This window comes from Glandiceps talaboti, chromosome 17 (genome assembly GCF_964340395.1).
Source record: "Glandiceps talaboti chromosome 17, keGlaTala1.1, whole genome shotgun sequence".
NCBI lineage: Eukaryota > Metazoa > Hemichordata > Enteropneusta > Spengelidae > Glandiceps > Glandiceps talaboti.
Genome location: NC_135565.1, coordinates 19,368,579 through 19,390,747, shown reverse-complemented (window position 1 = coordinate 19,390,747; position 22,169 = coordinate 19,368,579). Strand labels below are relative to the sequence as shown.

The 22,169-nt window shown below is 36.9% G+C and overlaps 2 protein-coding genes across 2 annotated transcripts; both read right to left on the bottom strand.

Annotated features, from left to right (window-relative positions):
* Positions 1–1,081: 1,081 nt before the first annotated feature.
* On the bottom strand, positions 1,082–8,734 carry LOC144448699 (fatty acyl-CoA reductase 1-like). The gene is made up of 12 exons (XM_078138986.1): positions 8,543–8,734; positions 7,366–7,541; positions 6,554–6,626; positions 5,906–6,012; positions 5,495–5,672; positions 5,063–5,107; positions 4,460–4,578; positions 3,602–3,669; positions 3,210–3,291; positions 2,765–2,854; positions 1,983–2,112; positions 1,082–1,369 (listed from the first exon to the last, which is right to left on the bottom strand). The coding sequence occupies exons 1-12, from the start codon at positions 8,732–8,734 to the stop codon at positions 1,082–1,084; spliced, it is 1,548 nt and encodes a 515-aa protein (XP_077995112.1).
* Positions 8,735–13,122: 4,388 nt separating this feature from the next.
* On the bottom strand, positions 13,123–22,076 carry LOC144448588 (fatty acyl-CoA reductase 1-like). The gene is made up of 12 exons (XM_078138865.1): positions 21,885–22,076; positions 21,244–21,419; positions 20,785–20,857; positions 19,617–19,723; positions 18,731–18,908; positions 18,477–18,521; positions 17,434–17,552; positions 16,966–17,033; positions 16,516–16,597; positions 15,265–15,354; positions 14,764–14,893; positions 13,123–13,416 (listed from the first exon to the last, which is right to left on the bottom strand). The coding sequence occupies exons 1-12, from the start codon at positions 22,074–22,076 to the stop codon at positions 13,123–13,125; spliced, it is 1,554 nt and encodes a 517-aa protein (XP_077994991.1).
* Positions 22,077–22,169: the final 93 nt, after the last annotated feature.

Sequence of the window (22,169 nt, the reverse complement as noted above, 5' to 3'; positions counted from 1 at the left end):
ATAGGCAATCAATTATAAAGAGATCCGATAAGGCACAATGACGAATCGCAATTGATCCACAGTTGCCCTCTCCTGTACTCGAACATCAGACTACTGTAGCCATGGTAACTACAAAGATATACACCTGACTTGCCACGAAGCATTAAACATTGAAAAAATGTGATCTTGACCATGACCATGTTAGCTTGTAATTGCACAACTTCAATTCATTTACGTCACATGTTAGTGTACATGTAATAAATTATCCCTAAAGTCTCATCAGTGACGTCATGACGTTTTTCAGATACGGCCGTAGAGGGTGTCGATTCCCCCCATTATTTTGTTGGATCAAAGAACTAGAGAGTTGGTCGGGCCATGAGAAAACTAAAAAAAGGGTCACCCAAACGGATATTTAGAATGAGATTTTAGTACATTTTTAATACCAATATACACCCTTTGTAGCAGGGAAGTTTATCTCTGACTGCAATTGTCGGGTAGAGGGACATACACGGGGATCTGACAATATTATCACAGCTTAACAATATACAAACAGACAGACTCCGTAAACCATAAACCCTTCACTTAGGGTCTCTGCATAAACGTATGAAAGTCACGAAGGTACAGAAATGCTGGGCGTGAGTGGACATAAAGTACGGCAGACTTTTAGTTCAAAAGTGTCCACTATTTCAGCAAAGCTGGGCGTTTACAGAAACCAAGTCGTATTACAATTATAGCAAAACAGAAACTATAGTGAAGAGTGAAATCATAGTGAAGAGTGTTATGAATTTTTTTACCTCCTCTGGTCTTGGCGCCAATCTTTAGGTCAAAGATCAAAATATACTTTTAAAAGAGTCTTTGATAACTACATAACAAGATCTATGGCAAAGATGCAAAGATGCATTTAGGCTCAGCCATGCCATAGACTGCTGATAGACTGTCGTGTCGTGACGTTTCGCCCTCACCGGCCTCCTCTCACACGTAGTAGGGGTTGGCCGATGTGTGAGGGCGCCCGTCACGCGTACGGCGTACATTACAGACTAGCTCAGAGCATGGATGTATTAGTGAGATGCTCAGAGTCAGACCACTATAGAGAAGATTTAGGCTAGCTGGTAGAACTTGAAAGTTTTATTAACCTGGCAAACTTAGAAATGAGACTTGTGATAAAGTACCAAAGATTGCGAGCGGCTTGGGACCGGGTCATCAAGAAACGCCAGATGAGAACAACGATGAAGGCGTTGATGAGGTAACGTATATTACGTAGTTTTCTCAGATGAGCTCTAGCTTTTGGAAGACCTGAGAGTTCTTCCTTGAGTACGAAGCGTTTGGTTCCCAGACAATAGGCTTCTAGGTAGGATGGCCAGTCAAGGGGACGAACGTCAGAGTAGAATACCTGAAAAGATCGACAGAAATATGTTTTGAATTTCTAGCCTCCTAGTCTAGTCATGGCATGAACCTTACAGGCCCAGTTGGGATTATGATTTGAAAAACAGTTGTCTGCCAGAGTTATAGAACAAATTGTTCTAAAACAAAAATACAATAATTCCTGTGTAATCCGTATGACACCTCTGACACTAATGCAACAACCCAGGACTGAACCTCCAGGCATTCTAAGAACTACCACTCATAACGATATCAGTCATATGTTGAAAGAAGAGTGGGGGGGGGGGGGGGGGGGTTGACGTGACTACGTATGTGGAATTCAAATTCTGAAAATAGTACTAGGCTAGCACTTATATTGGCATACTACGAGGTACATATTGTAAGTTTAACGTAGATGCCAAACGCATCTGAAAAGAAACCCCTTCTTGTATACAATCATGTTCTTACACCCCCTTCTTAAAATCTCAGACCCAGTGGTCTGTGTTAAAACATAGTAATTCGAAATGATGTATAATAGTGAAGGTACGATCCAAACGTATTTTCTCTATATAAGTCGATGCAATGCAACGCAAATACTGCCAATTGAAATTCATAAAATCTTCAGAATTAACATAATTTCTCACCTTGTTGTCTTCTTCTGATAACAAAGTACTCAGTAAGTCAGTATTTTCATTGGACCACTGCCACGTGTTCAGTGTAAAGTATTCCATGGTAGCCACTGCCTTTGTCATTTTGTCAAACAGACGTACCATTCTGGGAACAGATCAAATCATGCAATTATGACAAAACTGTTATTTGATCACGAATCATTTCACACACATTTACAGAAAAATGATAATTTAGGTATTAAAATGATTCAAAATGTTGACATACACAATTCTAAATGTTAACTTTTGAAATTTTGCTTTATCCCTCTTCCAATTTTAAAGAAATTACTCATGTATATCACAAGTGACATTTCAACATCTCAAACAGGGATCATTTTTACCACAAATAATCCGACTGCCATTTATATCACCAGTTTATCATAATTTGTACTACCCAGCTAAATCCATACATAAACTGATATAAGGTGTACTAGAAACATAACATTCACTACTTTATAGCATACATGGGAGTAGAATGAGGCAGTTTAGGCGAGAGAAAATTATTATATATATAACACTGGATGATTAAATCATTGCATGGTCAAGGTCCGTATAGTAAACGGAACGAAACGTCGCATTCGTTTTCAATTTATCGTTCCAAAGTAACCCCTTTACTGTCCTATTGATTATTGGAACCATGAACAATATATTCTCCATCGATAAGCCTTCTATTTCAATTGACGGTATTACACATATCAATATATCAAATTTATGATACCAGAGATATGTAAAATATTACAGTGGTACAAATAACATACATTGCCCTCTTTCCCGCAAGACGTAACAGGAAATCGTAGAAATAGCTCGGAATTGTGTGACATACTAAATGCCAGTATCCATGTATCAACCTGCAATTTTAAGAAGAAAAATACATCAGGTGAGTAGGTAGGTGATAAAAATCAATAAATGTGAGTTTTTATAGCGCTCTCTCCCACAATGTTTGCCACGATCGTGATACATCTTTAGCACACCATGATGACGTCATGAGCGCAGCATACATTTCATGACATTGACATTGGCTCTGTATTCTTATAACCATATTCACATTCTCTCCTTCATTTTAAACGTGTTTACTAAATTGTAAGAAATAAAGAATATATTGGATTCCCATTCTCCAGTTAGGACTAAGCTGTGTGTCTTATAAGAGCAGGTAAATGGTTGTAACTTTGATAGAAATATTACTATGCCGTCCACTACACTTACGGTATGTGCGTCACAGTCGTATCTGGTCTTCGGAGGGCATTTTCTAGAGGTATACGATTGAATGTACTTGGGATGACGTCAGCTGTTTAAGTGGAAACAAGTATAAACGATAAACATGTGTGATGAGTAGTTATACACGTAAAGAACATTTCCACAACACAACACAACACAACACAACACAACACAACACAACACAACACAACACACAACGCAACACAACGCATCATCAATACACAAGGAACATAGTTCATTCCAATTCTAGCCTCTGAATAACTATTTTACTTTTATAATTTTAACAACATTAGAAAAATTACTTCCAACTTGCTATGAATTATTTTCTTTCTAATTTCACAAACACATTTCTTGATATACCGGTCTGTGTTTGTACTTACCCATATCACCCCATGTGTTTGGATTTAGTCCCCCGGTGGTGATGTTGTAAACAGGAATTGTTGTGGATCTAAAACGCAAATTATGAGGAAAATGTTAAAGGAAATGAATAACTCTAAAAGTTTATAAACTAATTATAATAAGTACCATGATTTTGTCAAACTTATACATAATCACAATGAAAAGATTTCATCTTTCAATCATACATTCTGAATCTTTAAAATGCATAATTATTTTGAACATCACCGTTACACAATAAACTAAAGAGGGCACTAAATATATCAAAGTTACACTAGTTGCAACTATGACATTTTTAGAATCTTGATAAATATAATGACTTACTCATAAAATTGTACAACATGAACAGTACTGAATCACCTGAAGGTGAACGTATTACTCTGCACATATGGTACAATAAAAAATTTATTTGGGGTCCGTACTCTAAAATCAGTACCACAGCACGATTATGATTTCAACACTTTACTGAACTTATTGATAAAATTGACCTCTAATTAATAATGCATAATGTCTAATTATTGGTATCTTAACTATTTTCAGTGAATATATTGTTGATTGTCTCATCACGAAACTATATTACAGCTCCTGTAGGTTTAAAGAGGCTGAATATCATATACGTACAGACACTATTATTAACATTTAAAGTTTCAAACTAAGAGAGTTTGGAAGGAAAATATATCGAAAGTTTCCACATTCACGTTTAGCACGTTTGGTTCTCGTATGTTTATTAAATGAAGCATTGTGATCATTAGATTTTGGGTTTTAATGGATATACCGGCCTTATTTAGAGTCATGACAATTGTCAACAATGATTTAAAAGTTGATTTACTAGCTTTACTTACTTGAGTACACCGATATTCCATGCTGCAGCTATCATAACATTGACAGGAATGTCTACAGGAACCACATCAGCGATTGCGTTAGGGTTAGCCTTCATAGTACGTAACAGACCTTTACCACACTGAAAGATTAACAAACGTCATCTTTCATACTAATATGTAATAAACATTTATGATTCTGAAATTAATCAGTGAAAATTTGGTATGGTCAACTTTCATACTATGCCATACTGTAATGGCTCTGAAATTGATCGTTGAAATGCGACTCCATCTTTATCGTTCGGCAGACCTTTACCACTCTTTGACAATAGATAGCTGTGAAACTATTGTGATATGGTAAAAACTGTGGTGAATATGGCAATTAAAGAGGGCTGAATTTCTTTTACCTGGTGTTATTAACACTTCTTACACTGTCACAAGTGTGCTAACTGTCCATGACTTTAGTGCTACAAGACGTTTAATCAATGACAACTCGGATCCTGGCAAATTGAAGCGATTGTTTCAAAGAACTCTAGAGAGATTACATAACCAGTTCTGACAATTGGGAATACAACATAATCAAAATTGATAAAGATACTACAGAAAAGAAAAAGAGACAACACTCACTGCAATCATGAGACCACTTGCTCCATTAAAATTATCTACCCATCCCTGAAAAAAATAGTATTTGACATATTCGCCTTATATTAGTTACGATGTACTTATGTCTCGTGGATATCTAACTAGTAGAAATAAAATAAACAAATTCAAGACATCTCTCCGCTATTCTCTTGGTCAGTCTTGATTGGTAACTTCTCCATAGATCCTGCATCGTGCATTGTTATAGAGAATACCAATAAAGTGATCTTCCTAAAGGGGGAGATCTGACATTTGAAGAGTATCATTATACAAAGTAGTGAGCAATTTTAAACACAGACGAGACACTTCAATGCAATGCAATGCAATGCTGTCATTGACAGTGCTTCTTTGGAGATAAAGATATGCTGCCAGCGTACGACAGTATATATTCATAGCTCAATACTAAACATTTTTACTTACGGGCAGCGGTTCCTTCCACACAGCACCAACTATAGACGGTCTTACAATAGCAATTGGTATATCATTACCTTCTTCTACCAATATATGTTCTGCAATGGCTTTTGTGAAGGTGTATGTATTTGGTTTCGGATCAATTAGTTTTGGAGTTATAGTATCGATCATATCATCATCCATCCAACTGTAAAAATCAAATTAATATTTCATATTGCATTTATTGTTAAACTCTGCTGTAGATTAGGCTAATCTTACAATGTACAAGTCACGCTGAGTCTTATAATGCTACCGGGAAGTAAAACAGACTAAAGTTAACAACATATTAATGCAAAAAAGGATTTGATAACAGGTTGAAATTTCGTCTTAATATATCGAAAATAAAGTACGGTTTGTAATGCGTCATAGATTTCTACTTACTCTATTATATCATCTAATTTTCTGTGGTCCATGGGTGGTGGGTAGATCTTCTCTTCAATGTACTGTACATCACTGTTACAATATGCTGTTGATGTGTGAACAAATGCCTGCCAGGTGGAAATAATAACTGATGTTTCAGTTTTCATATAAATTATGTATTTTACATATTTAAGAACAACTTCGTTAACCACAGGCATCGAACTCTGTATGGCACCGTCCGAAACGTACCGCACGTAAGAGGCAGAACTATTATGCTATTTCTTGCGAGAATGCATACGAATATCTGATGTATTCAAATGAAGAGAAGAAGGGTCGACCAAATGCAGACAAGTCATGTATGATTCTGTCATACACATAGTAGATGTTTGTGATAACCACCAAGTCACAGTACGCCTAGATTATGTTCACTACCTGTGTCCCATCTTTTTTGAGGCTATGAATACTACTGTTAAATTATGAATACTGATTAATATGCAGACGGTCATGAATCCATGTGTAAGGATATACATGTATAGTTAAACCTCAGGAAGTTGTCGTAGCTGGCGCATCGGACTCCCCAGCAAAATGCCAATTACTCTTAGTTGGTCCAAGTTTGTGGCTGTGTTTACTGCTTATTTACGGACATCAAACAATTAGAGTTGAACGTACTTGTAATTTCTTCATGTCTTTACAGAGTTCCAGTAGCTGTATTAAGCCTGTAACATTCATTTGGTATGAAAGTCTGCAAAACAGTAAGACTGGTCAAAGTGGCCATATGGATGAGGATTTGGGTATTTATTTGGATTTTAAATTTCTAAAACAATTTTATCATGTCTTCCTACTTGAAAAATTAATATGAAACAACATTGACAAAGTCTTTGTTTGTAACTCAATAAATATGTAAAATCTTTGTTATTGTACGTAAAATAGGAGGTTATAGATGTTATTCTCAAATATTTTTCTCCGTTCAGCCAAGGAAAGTACTCGTGACCTAAGGGGGCTTTGTCGTCAAAAACACAATTTAGAGAGCCTTTCATATATGCGCATGCGTATTGAATGATTCAAGCGAAACATTCTCTATTACATCAACCACCACTATTAAGAACATAAAGACTTACTTATAATAGGGAACTTGCAAGCCATGTTGAATGTTGTATCATAGGAAATATGATAATAAATACTAATAAATTGGTATTGTAAACAATACTGTTACATTGTTTGCAACCACGAATGGTCAATTCATAGTTTACCCTGACTATTGTGCACGTGGGAGGTTTTTTTTATCGGTAGCTCCAGATTAGGTATTACGATAACCACAGATAATCCCATAGTCCTTTGCGTCTGAGCATGCTCAGTCTGGATTACAAGTTCCCTATTATATGCAAATCTCTGGGCATCTAATTATACACTGTGTATTACAACGAAAGAGACGAGAAGAGAAAAAATAAAAACGACGAATACCCATTCATATGAAAACTCACTTTAACTGTTCGTCAAATTTGATGGTGGCTGCAACATGGAATACAACTCCCACTTCTTGTTGTAGCATCTCTCTGTCTTCATCACTTAGTCCTAAACCTGGTTCTAACATGTCACTTTTCACCGCAACAAGTCTCTCTAGACCACTTGGATTTTCTACTCGTACTTTGTCGAACAGCTATAAGAAGGAGATATATATTGCAAAATCAAAGTGCAGGTTCTGTTTTTGTCTTACTAGCTCGCCTAATCAATGCTCAACATCGATATTTGAAAAAATGGTTTAATATAATAATCATTATATTAACGTAACTTTGTTTAACGGTGTTCATCGCCATGGATACAAGACTAATCTGTTGCAAACCTTGTAGTAAAACCAAGGGCACTGTTAAAGACACATACTGTTTTTCGCTACGCCAATGGAAATTTATCTTCTAGCTTCCGAGAATAGTTGCAAACACAGGGACGTGTAGTATTTCTTAAGAGTGTTCGTGATGAAATATCACACGAATCCTGATACTCCAAATGTATCAGTACACTCTATACTATAGTATGTTATGTTATAATATACCTAGTGATAATGCTGTGCCATGATTCGCTAGAATCAGTCACGTGATAGGAAAATAGAATGACTACTTCCCTTGGGGAATAGTCCCATCAATTTTTACATAGTCACGTGACCACCGCGCGTTCACAGCAGGTAAAAATGGCAGCTTCTGACGATGTCGTCTGCCACCGCGAGTTCACAGCATGAGGTATATTATAAAACACATATTGCCTGGCCTATATTCGGGCTATAGCACCCGTTCATTACCCCCTCGTGACTGTGAGTTACCAGAATCACATGCTATTTCCCTCGGCCGTTGGCCTCGGGAAATAGCATGTGATTCTGGTAACTCACAGTCCCTCGGGTGTAATAAACGGGTGCTATAGCCCTCATGGCCAGGCAATATGTGTTCACTATGCTATACTATGCTATGCTATACTATACTATACTATACTACGCTATGCTATGCTATGCTATGCTACGCTATGCTACACTACACTACACTACACTACACTACACTACACCACACCACACCACACCACACCACACCACACTATACTATACTATGCTATACTATACAACAACCTAAAAAATATTACACGTCCCTGTGGTTGCAAGCATAGTAGATAACTAACCTTGGTGGCAATCATTTCTTGCACTCTCTGTTGTGGTGGTTGTCCAGCTTTAGGTCTTACCATCAAATACATCACATCAATATTTGGACAACATCTTAACAGTTTCTCTACAAGAACTTTGCCAAGAAATCCAGTTGCCCCGGTGATCAGTACTTTCTGTCCAGCAAAGAACTCTGCTACAGTTGGCGCCATATTGGTTTAGTTGACGACGTTCGGTCTTCTGTTTTGTTACTATGACTTCATGATCTCTTTCAGTCCGCTTTGTTGTTCTTTACTTTCTTTATAAATTTCTTTCCCTCACAGTGGAGTAAATTTTCCACAAAGTTTGTCGTCTGTTTTGAGAGCGGAAATAAAGCGGTGTGCTTTAACAAAATATTTCATCATCAAAAAATGCAACGAAGTCACGTGATTTTACAAAATTAATACGTCAAGTTCAGAAATTCAGGACTTTGTTATGATGAGACTCAAAACCCATGCTTTCACCTACCCTCATTTCAACTTCTTTTGCTTTATTAAGTTGATTCACTGGATATCGAGGGGGGGGGGGTTCTAAGCGAAAAATAATTCGCAAAAGAAAGAAAAGGGGAAAACCTAACCGAAATTGCCACACTATTCAAAAAGTTTTGAAAAACTCAGCACTTAGGAAATATCGAAAGTATTTCAATCCATATATTTACCAGGAAACGTCAGCAAAGTCCACATTTTGAGGTCTGAGGTATAAAAATTACATCTCTACGCATGCGCTACTACACTGATGGAAATTACAATAGAGCGCCTAATATTAAACTATGAACTCGAAAAGACAATAGCAAAATGGTAATAATGCATTCCTACATGTTCCAACTTGTTGAGACACAAATTTAAAACTTGTTATATTCCATGGACCAAGGGAGTGAAGTCCATGACCTATACGGTTGCATAGCAGTCAATGCTCTTTCGCTTATCACATGGACGTCTGGGACAGTAATATTTCTAGAATCATGGATGTTTAACCGGTGTTCGGCTTAGTGTTATGTACTACCTGCTTGCAGACTGCGAAAGTCGGGACTCGATTCTGACAACGTCCCCCTGATTGTCAGAATCACCGTCCCGTTCACCGTCTACAAGCGGGAATATAGTATATGATATTAGATATCATTATTTTACTGGCCTGAAAAATGGAGTCACGTGATGTTTTGTCATGTTATAGTGCAACTATTCATCCTTGGATAGAATATTAGCCCACAAGCGATTGTGTTAGCAATCCCCACCACTATACAATCGCGAATTAAAAGTCCAATTTACCCAACCTTTACCCAACCTGTGACCCACCTAACCACCATCTCTGTCCAGGAGTAGTAAGAGACGCATTATCATTTTTGACTGTCTCCAGCCCTCAGGGGAGAGATCACCCGGGGTCAATTAAGTCAAAGGTGGAACTTCGTCTCATACTCACAACATTTACACATCCTCTGGTCAAGATTTACCCCGGTGGAAAGACATGGTCAAATATGACGTTTCGTATAGTGTACACGTACGCCAACAGTAATAAATTTCCTAGTAGTAATACGTCGTTTACATTACATAACAACACCATCAGATAGTTCTTTTTGAATAGCCCGACCTTTCTATAACTAAAGCAGTATAATACGTCGACAGTCTAAAAGTCGTACTATGTATATTGATTGGGTTACGCTAAGATGAGTGCTAACAAATGATTGGCCAGACAGCCTTCAATGTTACATGGATTCTCGACACTCTGCAGTAAACGTGTCCAATTTCTACAAGATCTATCTCCGCCAATCTCCCACCTAACTATAAAATGTTAGATCAGGCCTAGGGGTCACAATAATATGCACGAGTGTTCGTACGGTAGCATATACATGTACTAGTTTTGAGCGTATGTTTTTTTTATTAGCCTACATACATTCAAAGTAAACTACGAGAAGGGGATATATAGGGGCACTGCACTGTGGACTCTTTTATCAGCCTAACTACCCGGACCATACATACACGGTGTCGGTAATTTGGTGGAAATTGTCACACATCGAGGGAGGCTATGGTGACAGCTTTAGGGTCTATACGTGTGTTAGGAAGGTGATTTATGAAATCAGGTCACCATTGATATTATAACTGACATCACTCTGTTCAGATTTCGACAGTAATGAAAAAAAGCAATCGTACATGACTAGCTGTGACATACATTATTACGTTATCAAGACGGCTATACTTAATTTTCTCTAATACGATTTATATGTACAAAATACATCTGAGATGATACTAAAGAGTACGGTTGCACAAATTGCATCGAATACACCACGGCAGTGGTTATAACCTCATATTATAGTGATTAATATAACATACTTTTAATCGCGACTGCTATCCTCACAAGAATTAAAACACAAAGTCACACGTTACCTTAATTTCACTGTAAACGATACAGTTAAACTGTATATAGGTCTCCGCCAAGTTCTAGCCTAAAATCCCAAAGGTCAAGTCGTGAAGTAAAAGGACGGTGACTGAAACCTGAGGTCACAGGTATCAATGTCAGTACGTTATGAACGAGAGTGGTAATGGCCTTGACCTAACAATGTGACTATATATGGATGAAACCAAACCACGACTGTGTCACCGCGGTGCTCTCGTGAAGCGCCCTCAACACTAAAGTGGCAACTACATTAATTTTTGTATGTATGTATGTATGTATGTATGTATGTATGTATGTATGTATGTATGTATGTATGTGTGTGTGTGTGTGTGTATGTATGTATGTATGTATGTATGTATGTATGTATGTATGTATGTATGTATGTATGTATGTATGTATGTATGTATGTATGTGTGTGTGTGTATGTGTGTATGTAGTAGTAGTAGTATGTTTATTAGAGTGGCATGTAATCACATAACATAATAGTAACAATACAAGTCGATACAAGGAATTACCCAGCTCAGCGGGCTTACAAGTCACTACAGTCAGTGTACAATATATACAGGTAACAGTGTTGAAAAAAATGCAGACTACATCCAAAAAAACTTTCGCAATGTAACATAATAACTTAGGTCTGTACATACAATATATCACGCCTTCTATTGAAGGCCCTTGAAACAAATTTTGAAACGAGTCTTGGATGTTTAGTCATGATGTAGTTCAACTTCCTGGTATCGTTGGAGGTAGGAAATTCGGGACAAGCGATCCTTACATTGTTCAAAAGAATATGACGAATACCATTGTAAAGTGAACAATGGAAAATAAAATGAGGTTCGTCCTCAATCTCGTTCAAGTCACAAAATCTACATGTACGAGTGTTTAGCGCTTCACCTCTGAAGCGACCCGTTTCTATCCTTAATGGTAGAATTCCTAATCGAAACTGGGCGAGAAGGGACCTTTCGGACCTTGATAGGTCCAGATTTAGATATCCTTCCGCACAATACGTGGTCTTAAACGTGCAATAAGTACGGAGTTTAGGCTTGTTTAAGACATTGTTATGCCAACCGTCAGTGTACATTTTCTGTTTTCTCTCTCTGGCCATAGCAATATCACAAGGGGTCACATCATCAATATTTAAACTCTCAAAAATGTTGTATATTTCTGCTGACCAGTTACCAGCACTCAGTAAAAGGTCCCAAACAAATATTTTCTTTATTAGTCTATCATCTTATAGATTAAGTAATCTATTCCAGTATCGTACCATATTACACCACCTACGAGTACTACACATGTATGTATGTATGTATGTATGTATGTATGTATGTATGTATGTATGTATGTATGTATGTATGTATGTATGTATGTATATGTGTGTGTGTGTGTGTGTGTGTGTATGTATGTACGTACGTACGTACGTACGTACAAAATAGGGTGTCAGTCAAAGAACATAAAAAAACCCAGAATGAATTCTAAAATACAACCGGGTGAAATGGAAAAAGAAATAAAACACCAAGAAAATGAATGTTCCTTACACAAGCCATAGTTTCTAGGTCAATACACTGTAGTTTTAATAGTATGTCAACTGTAATTAAATACATCTGATTAAAAGAAGGCAATTAAAAATCCATAGTTGTATTCCACCATTTACTTTGGTAATAGTAAGATGCTCGCTGCTCCTTATTCTCCAAATAAACCCATTTTGAGGAAGCTGAAATCAGTCCTGTCTGTCTGTCTGTCTGTCTGTCTGTCTGTCTGTCTGTCTGTCTGTCTGTCTGTCTGTCTATCTGTCTGTCTGTCTATATGTATGTATGCATATATGAGTGTGTGTGTGTATGTATGTATGTATGTATGTATGTATGTATGTATGTATGTGTGTGTGTGTATGTGTGTATGTATGTATGTATGTATGTATGTATGTATGTATATGTGTGTGTGTATGTATGTATGTATGTATGTATGTATGTATGTGTGTGTGTGTGTATGTATGTATGTATGTATGTATGTATGTATGTATGTATGTGTGTGTGTGTGTGTGTGTATGTATGTATGTATGTATGTATGTATGTATGTATGTATGTATGTATGTATGTATGTATGTATGTATGAATGTATGTATGACCGTTGATGCCAAACCGTCCATCCACCCATCCATCCATCCATCCTCGTCTTGTATCTAGCTGGTAGAACTCGTAAGTCTTAATCTAATCCACCTTACAAACTTGGCAACAGTAGCTGTGATAAAATACCAAAGATTACGAGCGATTTGAGATCTGGTAATCAAGAAACGCCAAATGAAGATAAGGAGCATGGCGTTAAACGCGTAGCGTAAGTTACGTATTCGCTTCAGATGTGCTCTTGCTTGTGGTAGTCCAGATAGTTCTTCTTTGAGTACAAAACGTTTGATTCCCAGACAATAAGCCTCCAGGTAGGATTTCCAGTCAAGGGAACGAAAGTCTGTGTAAAATACCTGAAATAGATGAAAACAAACCACGTAAATCAAAGAGTGACAGCGTCATACTTTACTAATTATTATCTTAGAGGTAAACTATTTGATTTCAAGCAGGAAGCAGGAAGAAAAAGTTGCTGCCATAGCGGTTGAAAAAAAAAAACAGTTTGCTGTTGGGGCCAAATCCCCCCCCCCCACCAAAATAAAATGGTTTTCCCCTTAGCATTTACTGTAACAAAGCTAAGTTTGTTGATGAAACTAACTGCTATGCTAGATGCCTTTGTAATTTATGTAGTTTGATAGACCGTATGCTGACTGAAGAAATGTGACTTTCCTAACTTACCTAGGTGGTACTTATTTAAGTTGGTAAGTATTAAATAACATTACCAAGAATACTATATTGATGCCTATTTACTTGGAAATCATTAGGCTATGACAATGTTAAGTCACGAATTCTCAGACTGACCACTAGAGGGCAGGTCAAAACGGGCAATATGGCGATATACATGAACTTGAAATATCGGATATCGAAGTTTCGGTAAAACTTATACCTATGATAATTAAATTTAATAAATGATATAAATCAATAGTTAAACGTCTTATCAATCAATACAAGTCAACTTGTTCTGTTATTCTTCTAGATCGTATGAACTAGTACTTATAATTTTGCCGTTGAGGGCCACATACATCCGTGTTAAACACCATACCTTGTTGTCTTCCTCAGACAGCAATGGGCAAATTTAAAGTGAGTCAGTGTTCTCACCTCACCATCACCTACCTTATCATCTTCCTCAGACAGCAATACAGAAAATGAGTTAGTGTTCTCACTGGACCATCACCTTACCTTGTTGTCTTCCTCAAAAGGCAATGCACAAAATGAGTCAGTGTTCTCACTGGACCATCACCTTACCTTGTTGTCTTCCTTAGAGCAGCACAAAATGAGTCAGTGTTCTCACCTCACCACCACCTTACCTTGTTGTCTTCCCCAGACAGCAATGCACAAAGTGAGTCAGTGTTCTCACTGGACCATCACCTTACATTGTTGTCTTACCCAGACAGCAATGCACAAAGTCAGTCAGTGTTCTCACCTCACCACCACCTTACCTTGTTGTCTTCCCCAGACAGCAATGCACAGAGTGAGTCAGTGTTCTCACCTCACCACCACCTTACCTTGTTGTCTTCCCCAGACAGCAATGCACAAAGTGAGTCAGTGTTCTCACCTCACCACCACCTTACCTTGTTGTCTTCCTCTGATAGCAATGCACAAAGTGAGTCAGTGTTCTCACCTCACCATCACCTTACCTTATCATCTTCCTCAGACAGCAATGCACAAAGTGAGTCAATGTTCTCACTCAACCATCACCTTACCTTGTTGTCTTCCTCAGACAGCAATGCACAAAGTGAGTCAGTGTTCTCACGAGACCATTCCCATGTGTTTATTGTGAAGTATTCCGCATTGGACATGGTTTTCCTCATTTTGTCATAAATACGAACCATTCTGTCAAAATAAGACAACATTAAAGATGCCTCTGAGGCAGGTTACAACTGGAAATGTCAAGTATACTGCTTCAATTGCATTCATCATCAGCCCAGTATCATGAGGTTTCCCAAATGAAATACATCACCTCTATTGTTATTTATCAGTAGTAAACTGTTGCATCATGGGTCTTAACAGACGTGAATATGGATTAGATGAACAATGTATATTCATGGCTATTTATCAAATCGAAATAAACACTCATTATAAGAATCACGTCTATAGATATACCCTTATATCCTGTAGTGGCATTCACGTTCAATAGACAGGTGTAGTGCCAGATTCTTTTTCACCCCGCCCTCCTTTAAAAAACACTATACTGAAGTGCATACCTTGCTTTCTTTCCCATCAGACGAAGCAGGAAATCATAAAAATAGCCTGGGAATACATGACACACGACGTCCCAGTATCCATGGACAACTCTGGAATAAACATCACGTTAGAACCCTACAAGAAATTTACTTCCAGGGGTAAAATTGGTACTGTACTGTGGATAATTTCTTTTACAACATGAGTTAGACTAGTCTTCGTGTCGTCCACATTGCAAATCATGTGTCTTCAATTAACACGTTGTTAGTTACTTTGTCACAAGTCTTGTAATTCGCCTTGCCGCCAAACGTGTCCCTGTAAATCCAATAAACCGACTTGGTACCGGAGTATAACAATCAGTAATATCGTCTTAATTGAGGGAGATTTTTAAAATGAGAATTTATTTATAGATGTGGTCCTTTTTAAAATAATAAAGTGAGGACTAAAACCCAGAGTCTAAGAGAACTATCTCGAAAAACTTTAATAGACATGTAACAAAACGTAATTTCATCAATTAACAGAGTAACAAAATATCAGAGTGTTCCAATATGTCCACGTACTGTACATATTAAATGTGTAAACCAATCCCTGGAAATGGTATACCAAGAGGTTTTGACCAGTGAACGAAATATATGCACGAGCGATAGCGAGTATATTTCGTTCACTGGTCAAAACCGAGTGGTGTACCATGAATTCCCAGGGGTGGTTTATCGCTATTATAGTATACCAGTATATTGAAAATATCGGAAACAAGATAAGACGTAACGTGTTCTGGTCTCATTTGCGACCCCATCCCTACACGGACTGCAACGTTCGTAGACGAACAGTGAACATCAAAATTTGGATGCGTGCCAACTGTGCATTATCGCTCATTTTAGACACGCTAGTTCGATGTCTAGACCAATCATATCTCTCGATTTGCGCCATCAATATAGTGGTATAATATAATTGCAAGTTTTGCACAATACATAAGTCACCAAGTCTTGCATGCCGACGTCAGTGCAGCTAGACATATACATTCTGTTGTTATACATTGGAAAAAAAATATTTGCATTCTCGCAAGCGAAGTACAATATTTCTGCTGACGCAAAGGAAAATATCCTCCTGACTGTGCGTCTTGTACGGTGCCGTAAAAACGTGGTTTAAGACGAGGTGCATTAATTTCACAGACATAGTTGTTTTGTCGCTACGCTTTCTCTCTATATCAAACAATGTAGCTAACATCCACATACTGTAGAATGAATTCTAGTGGTCTGAGATTTATTCACACTTACCGATTCCCTGTAATAAGCGTTTCGGGTCTTCTGATTACATTGTCTAAAGGAACCCGATTGTAGAATGGTAAAAGAATCGTCCCTGTGTAATATCAAAACATAATATTAACAACATAGGACAGAAAAAGCTCATAATTAGCAACCTAAACTAGTGCACTAGCTCATAATTGCAATTTTGATTTCCTTTTCGCAGATAGCAAGACATTAGTTAAGTTCATTCATAAACTTCTGTTGTGTCGTATAATTATGATTATATATATATAATTATATATATATATATATATATATATATATATATATATATATATATATATATATATATATATATCTCCATTTTCTTAAATCGCTATGTATGAATGTAGTGATTCATATTAATTTGTTTTATATTTGGCTATAGTTTTTAAGTGTTTCAATATTTTCAGAATATTTGTTTGTGTTTTGTTTACTCACCCAATTCTCCCCATCTAAAAGGATTGTTCCATCCAATGCTGACGTTGTAAACAGGAGTTGTTTTAGGTCTGGATAAAAATATACAGTAAATTGTTAGCATTTCTTTAGGTTTTGTGCAGCGTTAGGGCCAAACAATCAAACAATATAACCGATGGAGATGGCGTGGATAGAACTGCAGTCGTCTCGGCCTCATTGGAAAGACGTACAACGAGTAACACTGAAGTAAAGCACTTTCACGATGTGCCACACTCGTTTATAGCATTCATATTAAGTGTATAGCCTTATGGTACATACAGAAAACGTTTTACTTTGGTGTTATGGGTTGTATTGGCTACCGAGGACAAATAAAGTAAATAAACAAATCAAAGGAATGGGCTCTTTATTTTCAGGTTTGTCCGTTGTATCGCGTAGTGTATGTTATCAAAAAATGAGTTCGTGTAAACACATATCTAGATATTATAGACTTACTTGAGTACACCGATATTCCAGGCAGCAGCAATCATAACATTGATAGAAATGTCTACGGGAATGAAATTGAGTATACCATTGGGATTAGCCTTTAAAACACGTAATAGGCCTTTCCCAACCTGAAATGGATCAGTAAAAAGTAATTGTTATATAGATTTCAAACTGATTTATGATTACCATTAATATGAGACCTTTGCGACACTGTCAAAATAAAAAAAATAAACACGTTGATAGGGAACTTGCAATCCAGACTGAGCATGCCCAGACGCAAAGGACTACGGGATTATCTATGGTTATCGTATTACCTAATCTGGAGCTACTGATAAAATAAACCTCACACAATGGACAGGGTGACTATGAATTGATCATTTGTGGTTACAAACAATATAAAAATATTGTTTATAATACTAATTGATAAGCGTTTATTATCACATTTTGTCTGATAGAAAACCGCAAAATTTATAGACTTGCCACTACTGTTTTAGAAGTATTTGATCAATTTCTAGTAAATATATCTTTGGTTTTCCAGTAAATACGTATATCATGATAGTTCGGGTACTTCACAGCAATAAACTACGCTCATGTGTACAGTGGAGTCATGATGGGTGAATGGTTAGCGTGACCGGCTTGGAATCTACAGGTTGCAGGTTCGAGCCCCGTCGCTGCCTGCTGTTTGTTTCTGAGTGGCTAAAGTCCTTGGGCAAGATTTGAACCACCACGATTTGAGCCTCAACACAGCTTTATAACTGGGTAGGATGTAGGTTGCAATGTGAAGGCTTTAATCCTATGCGCTTAAATGGCTGCAATGGATTGTATGCTCCCGGGGGAGTTGAGGAAGACTAAAATGCCAGGGGTAATAATTGTAAAGCGTTTTGAGCATGGAGTGGGAAAGTGCTATATAAGAAACCAACATTGTTATTATAACACCAACGCCGTTGACGGAGAAAAGAACAGGCTTTGTAACTTATTTATATGGAACATATAAACATTCCAAGATTTATACACTACATCAAAATGTCACTGAAATGCAAAGATACACTTACTGCAGCAATCAAACTATTTGGTCCGTTGAAATTATCTATCCATCCCTGCAACAAATTAAACACCCTGTATTAACGATACGAATATTGTGTAAGTTTTTATGATTGCAAATATGTACAAATATAAATCTATGTATGCAATGTTTAAAGGCCAGTGTCTATAATCTCTACAGTTATCAAGGGATTATAAAAAGGAAGAATGCGAAAAGTTATAATGGTAACTTTCACAATGACACATAGAAATAAATCCTACTCACGGGTATGGGTTCCTTCCATACAGCGCCAACTATGGACGGTCTTATAATAGCAACGGGTATATCACCACAATATTCCATCAATACATTCTCTGCAATGGCTTTTGTGTAGGTATATGTATTTGGTTTAGGAGAAATCAAGTTTGGAGTTATAGTTTTTATCATATCATCATCCATCCATCTGTAAAAATCAGGATAAAATTTTACATTGATGAATAAGCAGGTGTAAATTGTTCTTCCAATATGCAAATTAGTCTAGATCTATAAATGTCATCAGAAAGACAAACAAAAACAGGCAAATGCAAAATTCATTTCATTTAATGTTTAATATTTCTTTGAATCATTCGATGGATAGTTTCTTCATCGTTAGACACATAGCTGACAAGAGGCTGTCACCAATATTTTATGACAAAATTTTAGACACTTTTGCTGTTTATTGTATGTCTTTATTGTACAGTTTGTATTTGTCTCTTTTGTCTTTGTACTATTTATATTTAGAGGACCCCCAGGGAAGATTGGCCAAGGCCAACTGGGCTACCTTCTTTAAATAAAGTTTAATAAATAAATAAATAGCCTGACTTTGATCTTACTTATAATTATGACTAAAACTATAAACCATTTTTTATCCTAAGTCGACGATTGTACACCCTTAAGAAACACAAATATCCTTTCGCGGTCCCTTAAACACATAGAAACTTAGAGAACATTAATTTCACAGACATTTTTTGCAGCTTTCGTTGTTGATGCAGAAGTATGGGTGCTATCACAACACATACTTCCGAGGATTCATGGTTACTGACGTAATGGATAACTTACAACAAGCAAAGTTCTTGATTAACTGGTTTAACTGCGCATGCTCGGTATATATTTGTAAATGACTTTTACTTACGACATCATATCGTCTAATTTTCTGTGGTCCATGGGTGGTGGGTAGATTTTTTCTTCAATATATTTTCTGTCGCAATTACAGAAGGCAGTTGATGTATGAACAAATGCCTGTAATGGGAAAAAGGGTGTTATTTTAAAAGGATTCTACACTTTTCCCACAGGGAGGGCTGAATTCAGGTGTGCTAAGGCGAATTGACTGAAAAGTCAATTCAATGCATGGTTATATGATATGTATTACATGTTACATTAAATCTATTATGGTATAAATGATATCTCGATGCGGCTACGGGCAGGGAAGATGATATTGTTCATGGGTTTAGATTATATTGCCCAAGGGTTAAACTGATATTGCCCATATGGGCTGAGATGATGTTGCCCATGGGCTGAGATTACCCATTGGCTGAGATGATGTTGTCCATCGGCTGAGATTACCCATTGGCTCAGATGATATTGCTCATGGGCTGAAATTATATAGCTCATGGACTGAATGATATTGCCCATGGGCTGAAGTGATAGTGCCCACGGGCTGAGATGATATTTCCCACGGGCTGAGATGATATTGCAGAGGGTCTGAGATGATATTACCCACGGGCAATATTAAAGAAAAGTACTACCTTGTCAAAATTGTGATTTTGTATGATATATTTACATTGTGGATACATGAAACAATATTAGATACATTACAAAAATACAAACCATTTGTTATATATTTGATGAAATTTTTAAATAAAGAGTTTGTAGTCGAATATTGTAAATCCCTAAATGTATATTATCATACACACACTGGATCAATAGTAGTTACTAGTAAGTGGCATATATACACATACAGCGACAAATGTATATAATTCTCATTCATATTGTCTACATAAAACTGGTCAGTTGTCACCACTGTTATGAATCGGGGATTGATTGAGTGATGTAAAATAATGTTGTGTTATCATGAACTTATTTTGGTTTCACTTAGGTTTGTAAATTGTTGAATTTTAAAAAAATCATGTTTGCATCAAAACCAAGAAGAAAATGTTGCATTAGCATTTTAACGCACGAACTACTAAATTTCAATTCATTTTCCCGACATTCCCCATTATAGTAAGTCTTTATTTTAATAAGCAAAATCACAAATAGGTGAGTCAGTGATTGAATGATGTATAGACACAACAACAACGTACTTTTAATTTGTTCATGTTTCTGCAGATTGCTAGCAGCTCCACTAAACCCTTTACGTTCAATTGATATGAAAGTCTGGAAAATAATGAAAAGTGGTTACATGTATCAACAAGCGAAATTGAAACTACGTGTACAACTGTCACACCTCATGATATGCAGGCCAATTTGAACACATTCGAAAATAAAACATGCAATTACCCTGGACCTCAGACCACTAGAAATACTAGTGGCCTGAGCCTGGACATACTATTTCATTAGAACGTGACGTTCAAGATATGTATCTAAACGTTCAAAATCATTATTATTTTTCCCAATTGTGTTTGTGGCGTGACGATTAAATTATTCAAGAATTATTGATTTACATTTTTCCTTCATTCAGCCGGAAAATACGTGTGGCAGTAGAGGTTTTTTTTTCATTACTCACGTCTTCCGACTCGTATCGGCAAAGCCCTACAACTTACTTTATTTTTTCATGAAATCTGACGGTGGCTGCAACATGGAATACAACTCCCACTTCTTGTTGTAGCATCTCTCTGTCTTCATCACTCAGTCCTAAACGTGGTTCTAACATGTCACTTTTCACTGCAATAATTCCTTCCAAACCACTCGGGTTTTCTTCTCGTACTTTATCGAACAGCTGTAATGATAGAATTTAAATATTTTTGTAGGGCCATTGAGAAAATACTCATGTTAATGATATTATGCTAAATATGTTAATGATCATTACAGAATCTAAATCTGGAATCAGTTCTTGGCAAATGCAAAGAGCATCACACCAAATAGATTGATGAATGACGTAGACTACCGTCAACTAACGGTGGCTTTAACCCAATCTGATGTGGTGAAAGCGGCTAGATGTCTTTATTTACCTCTATTTCCATCGTGTTGTGGCGTTTGTTTTGTTATGAGTGATCGCCGCCTTCCTACATCTGAACCTGTGTAATAGACAATCCCATTGAATGTCGACAATAAGGCAGCGATCACTCGGAACAAAACAAACGACACAAAATAATGGACATATAGAGGTAAATAAAGATATCTAGCCGTTTTTACCACATCAGATTTTAATCAGATTGGCTGTTGTGTGCAGGACTCGACTAACCTGTGTGGCAATCATTTCTTGCACTCTCTGTTGTGGTGGTTGTCCAGCTTTAGGTCTTACCATCAAATACATCACATCAATATTTGGACAACATCTTAACAGTTTCTCTACAAGAACTTTGCCAAGAAATCCAGTTGCCCCGGTGATCAGTACTTTCTGTCCAGCAAAGAACTCTGCTACTGTTGGCGCCATATTGGATTAGTTGACGCAATTTACTTTTTAACCATCTGTTGTCAGGGAGAATAGAAATATGAACAGAAATTAGTACAAATTTTATGAATGAAC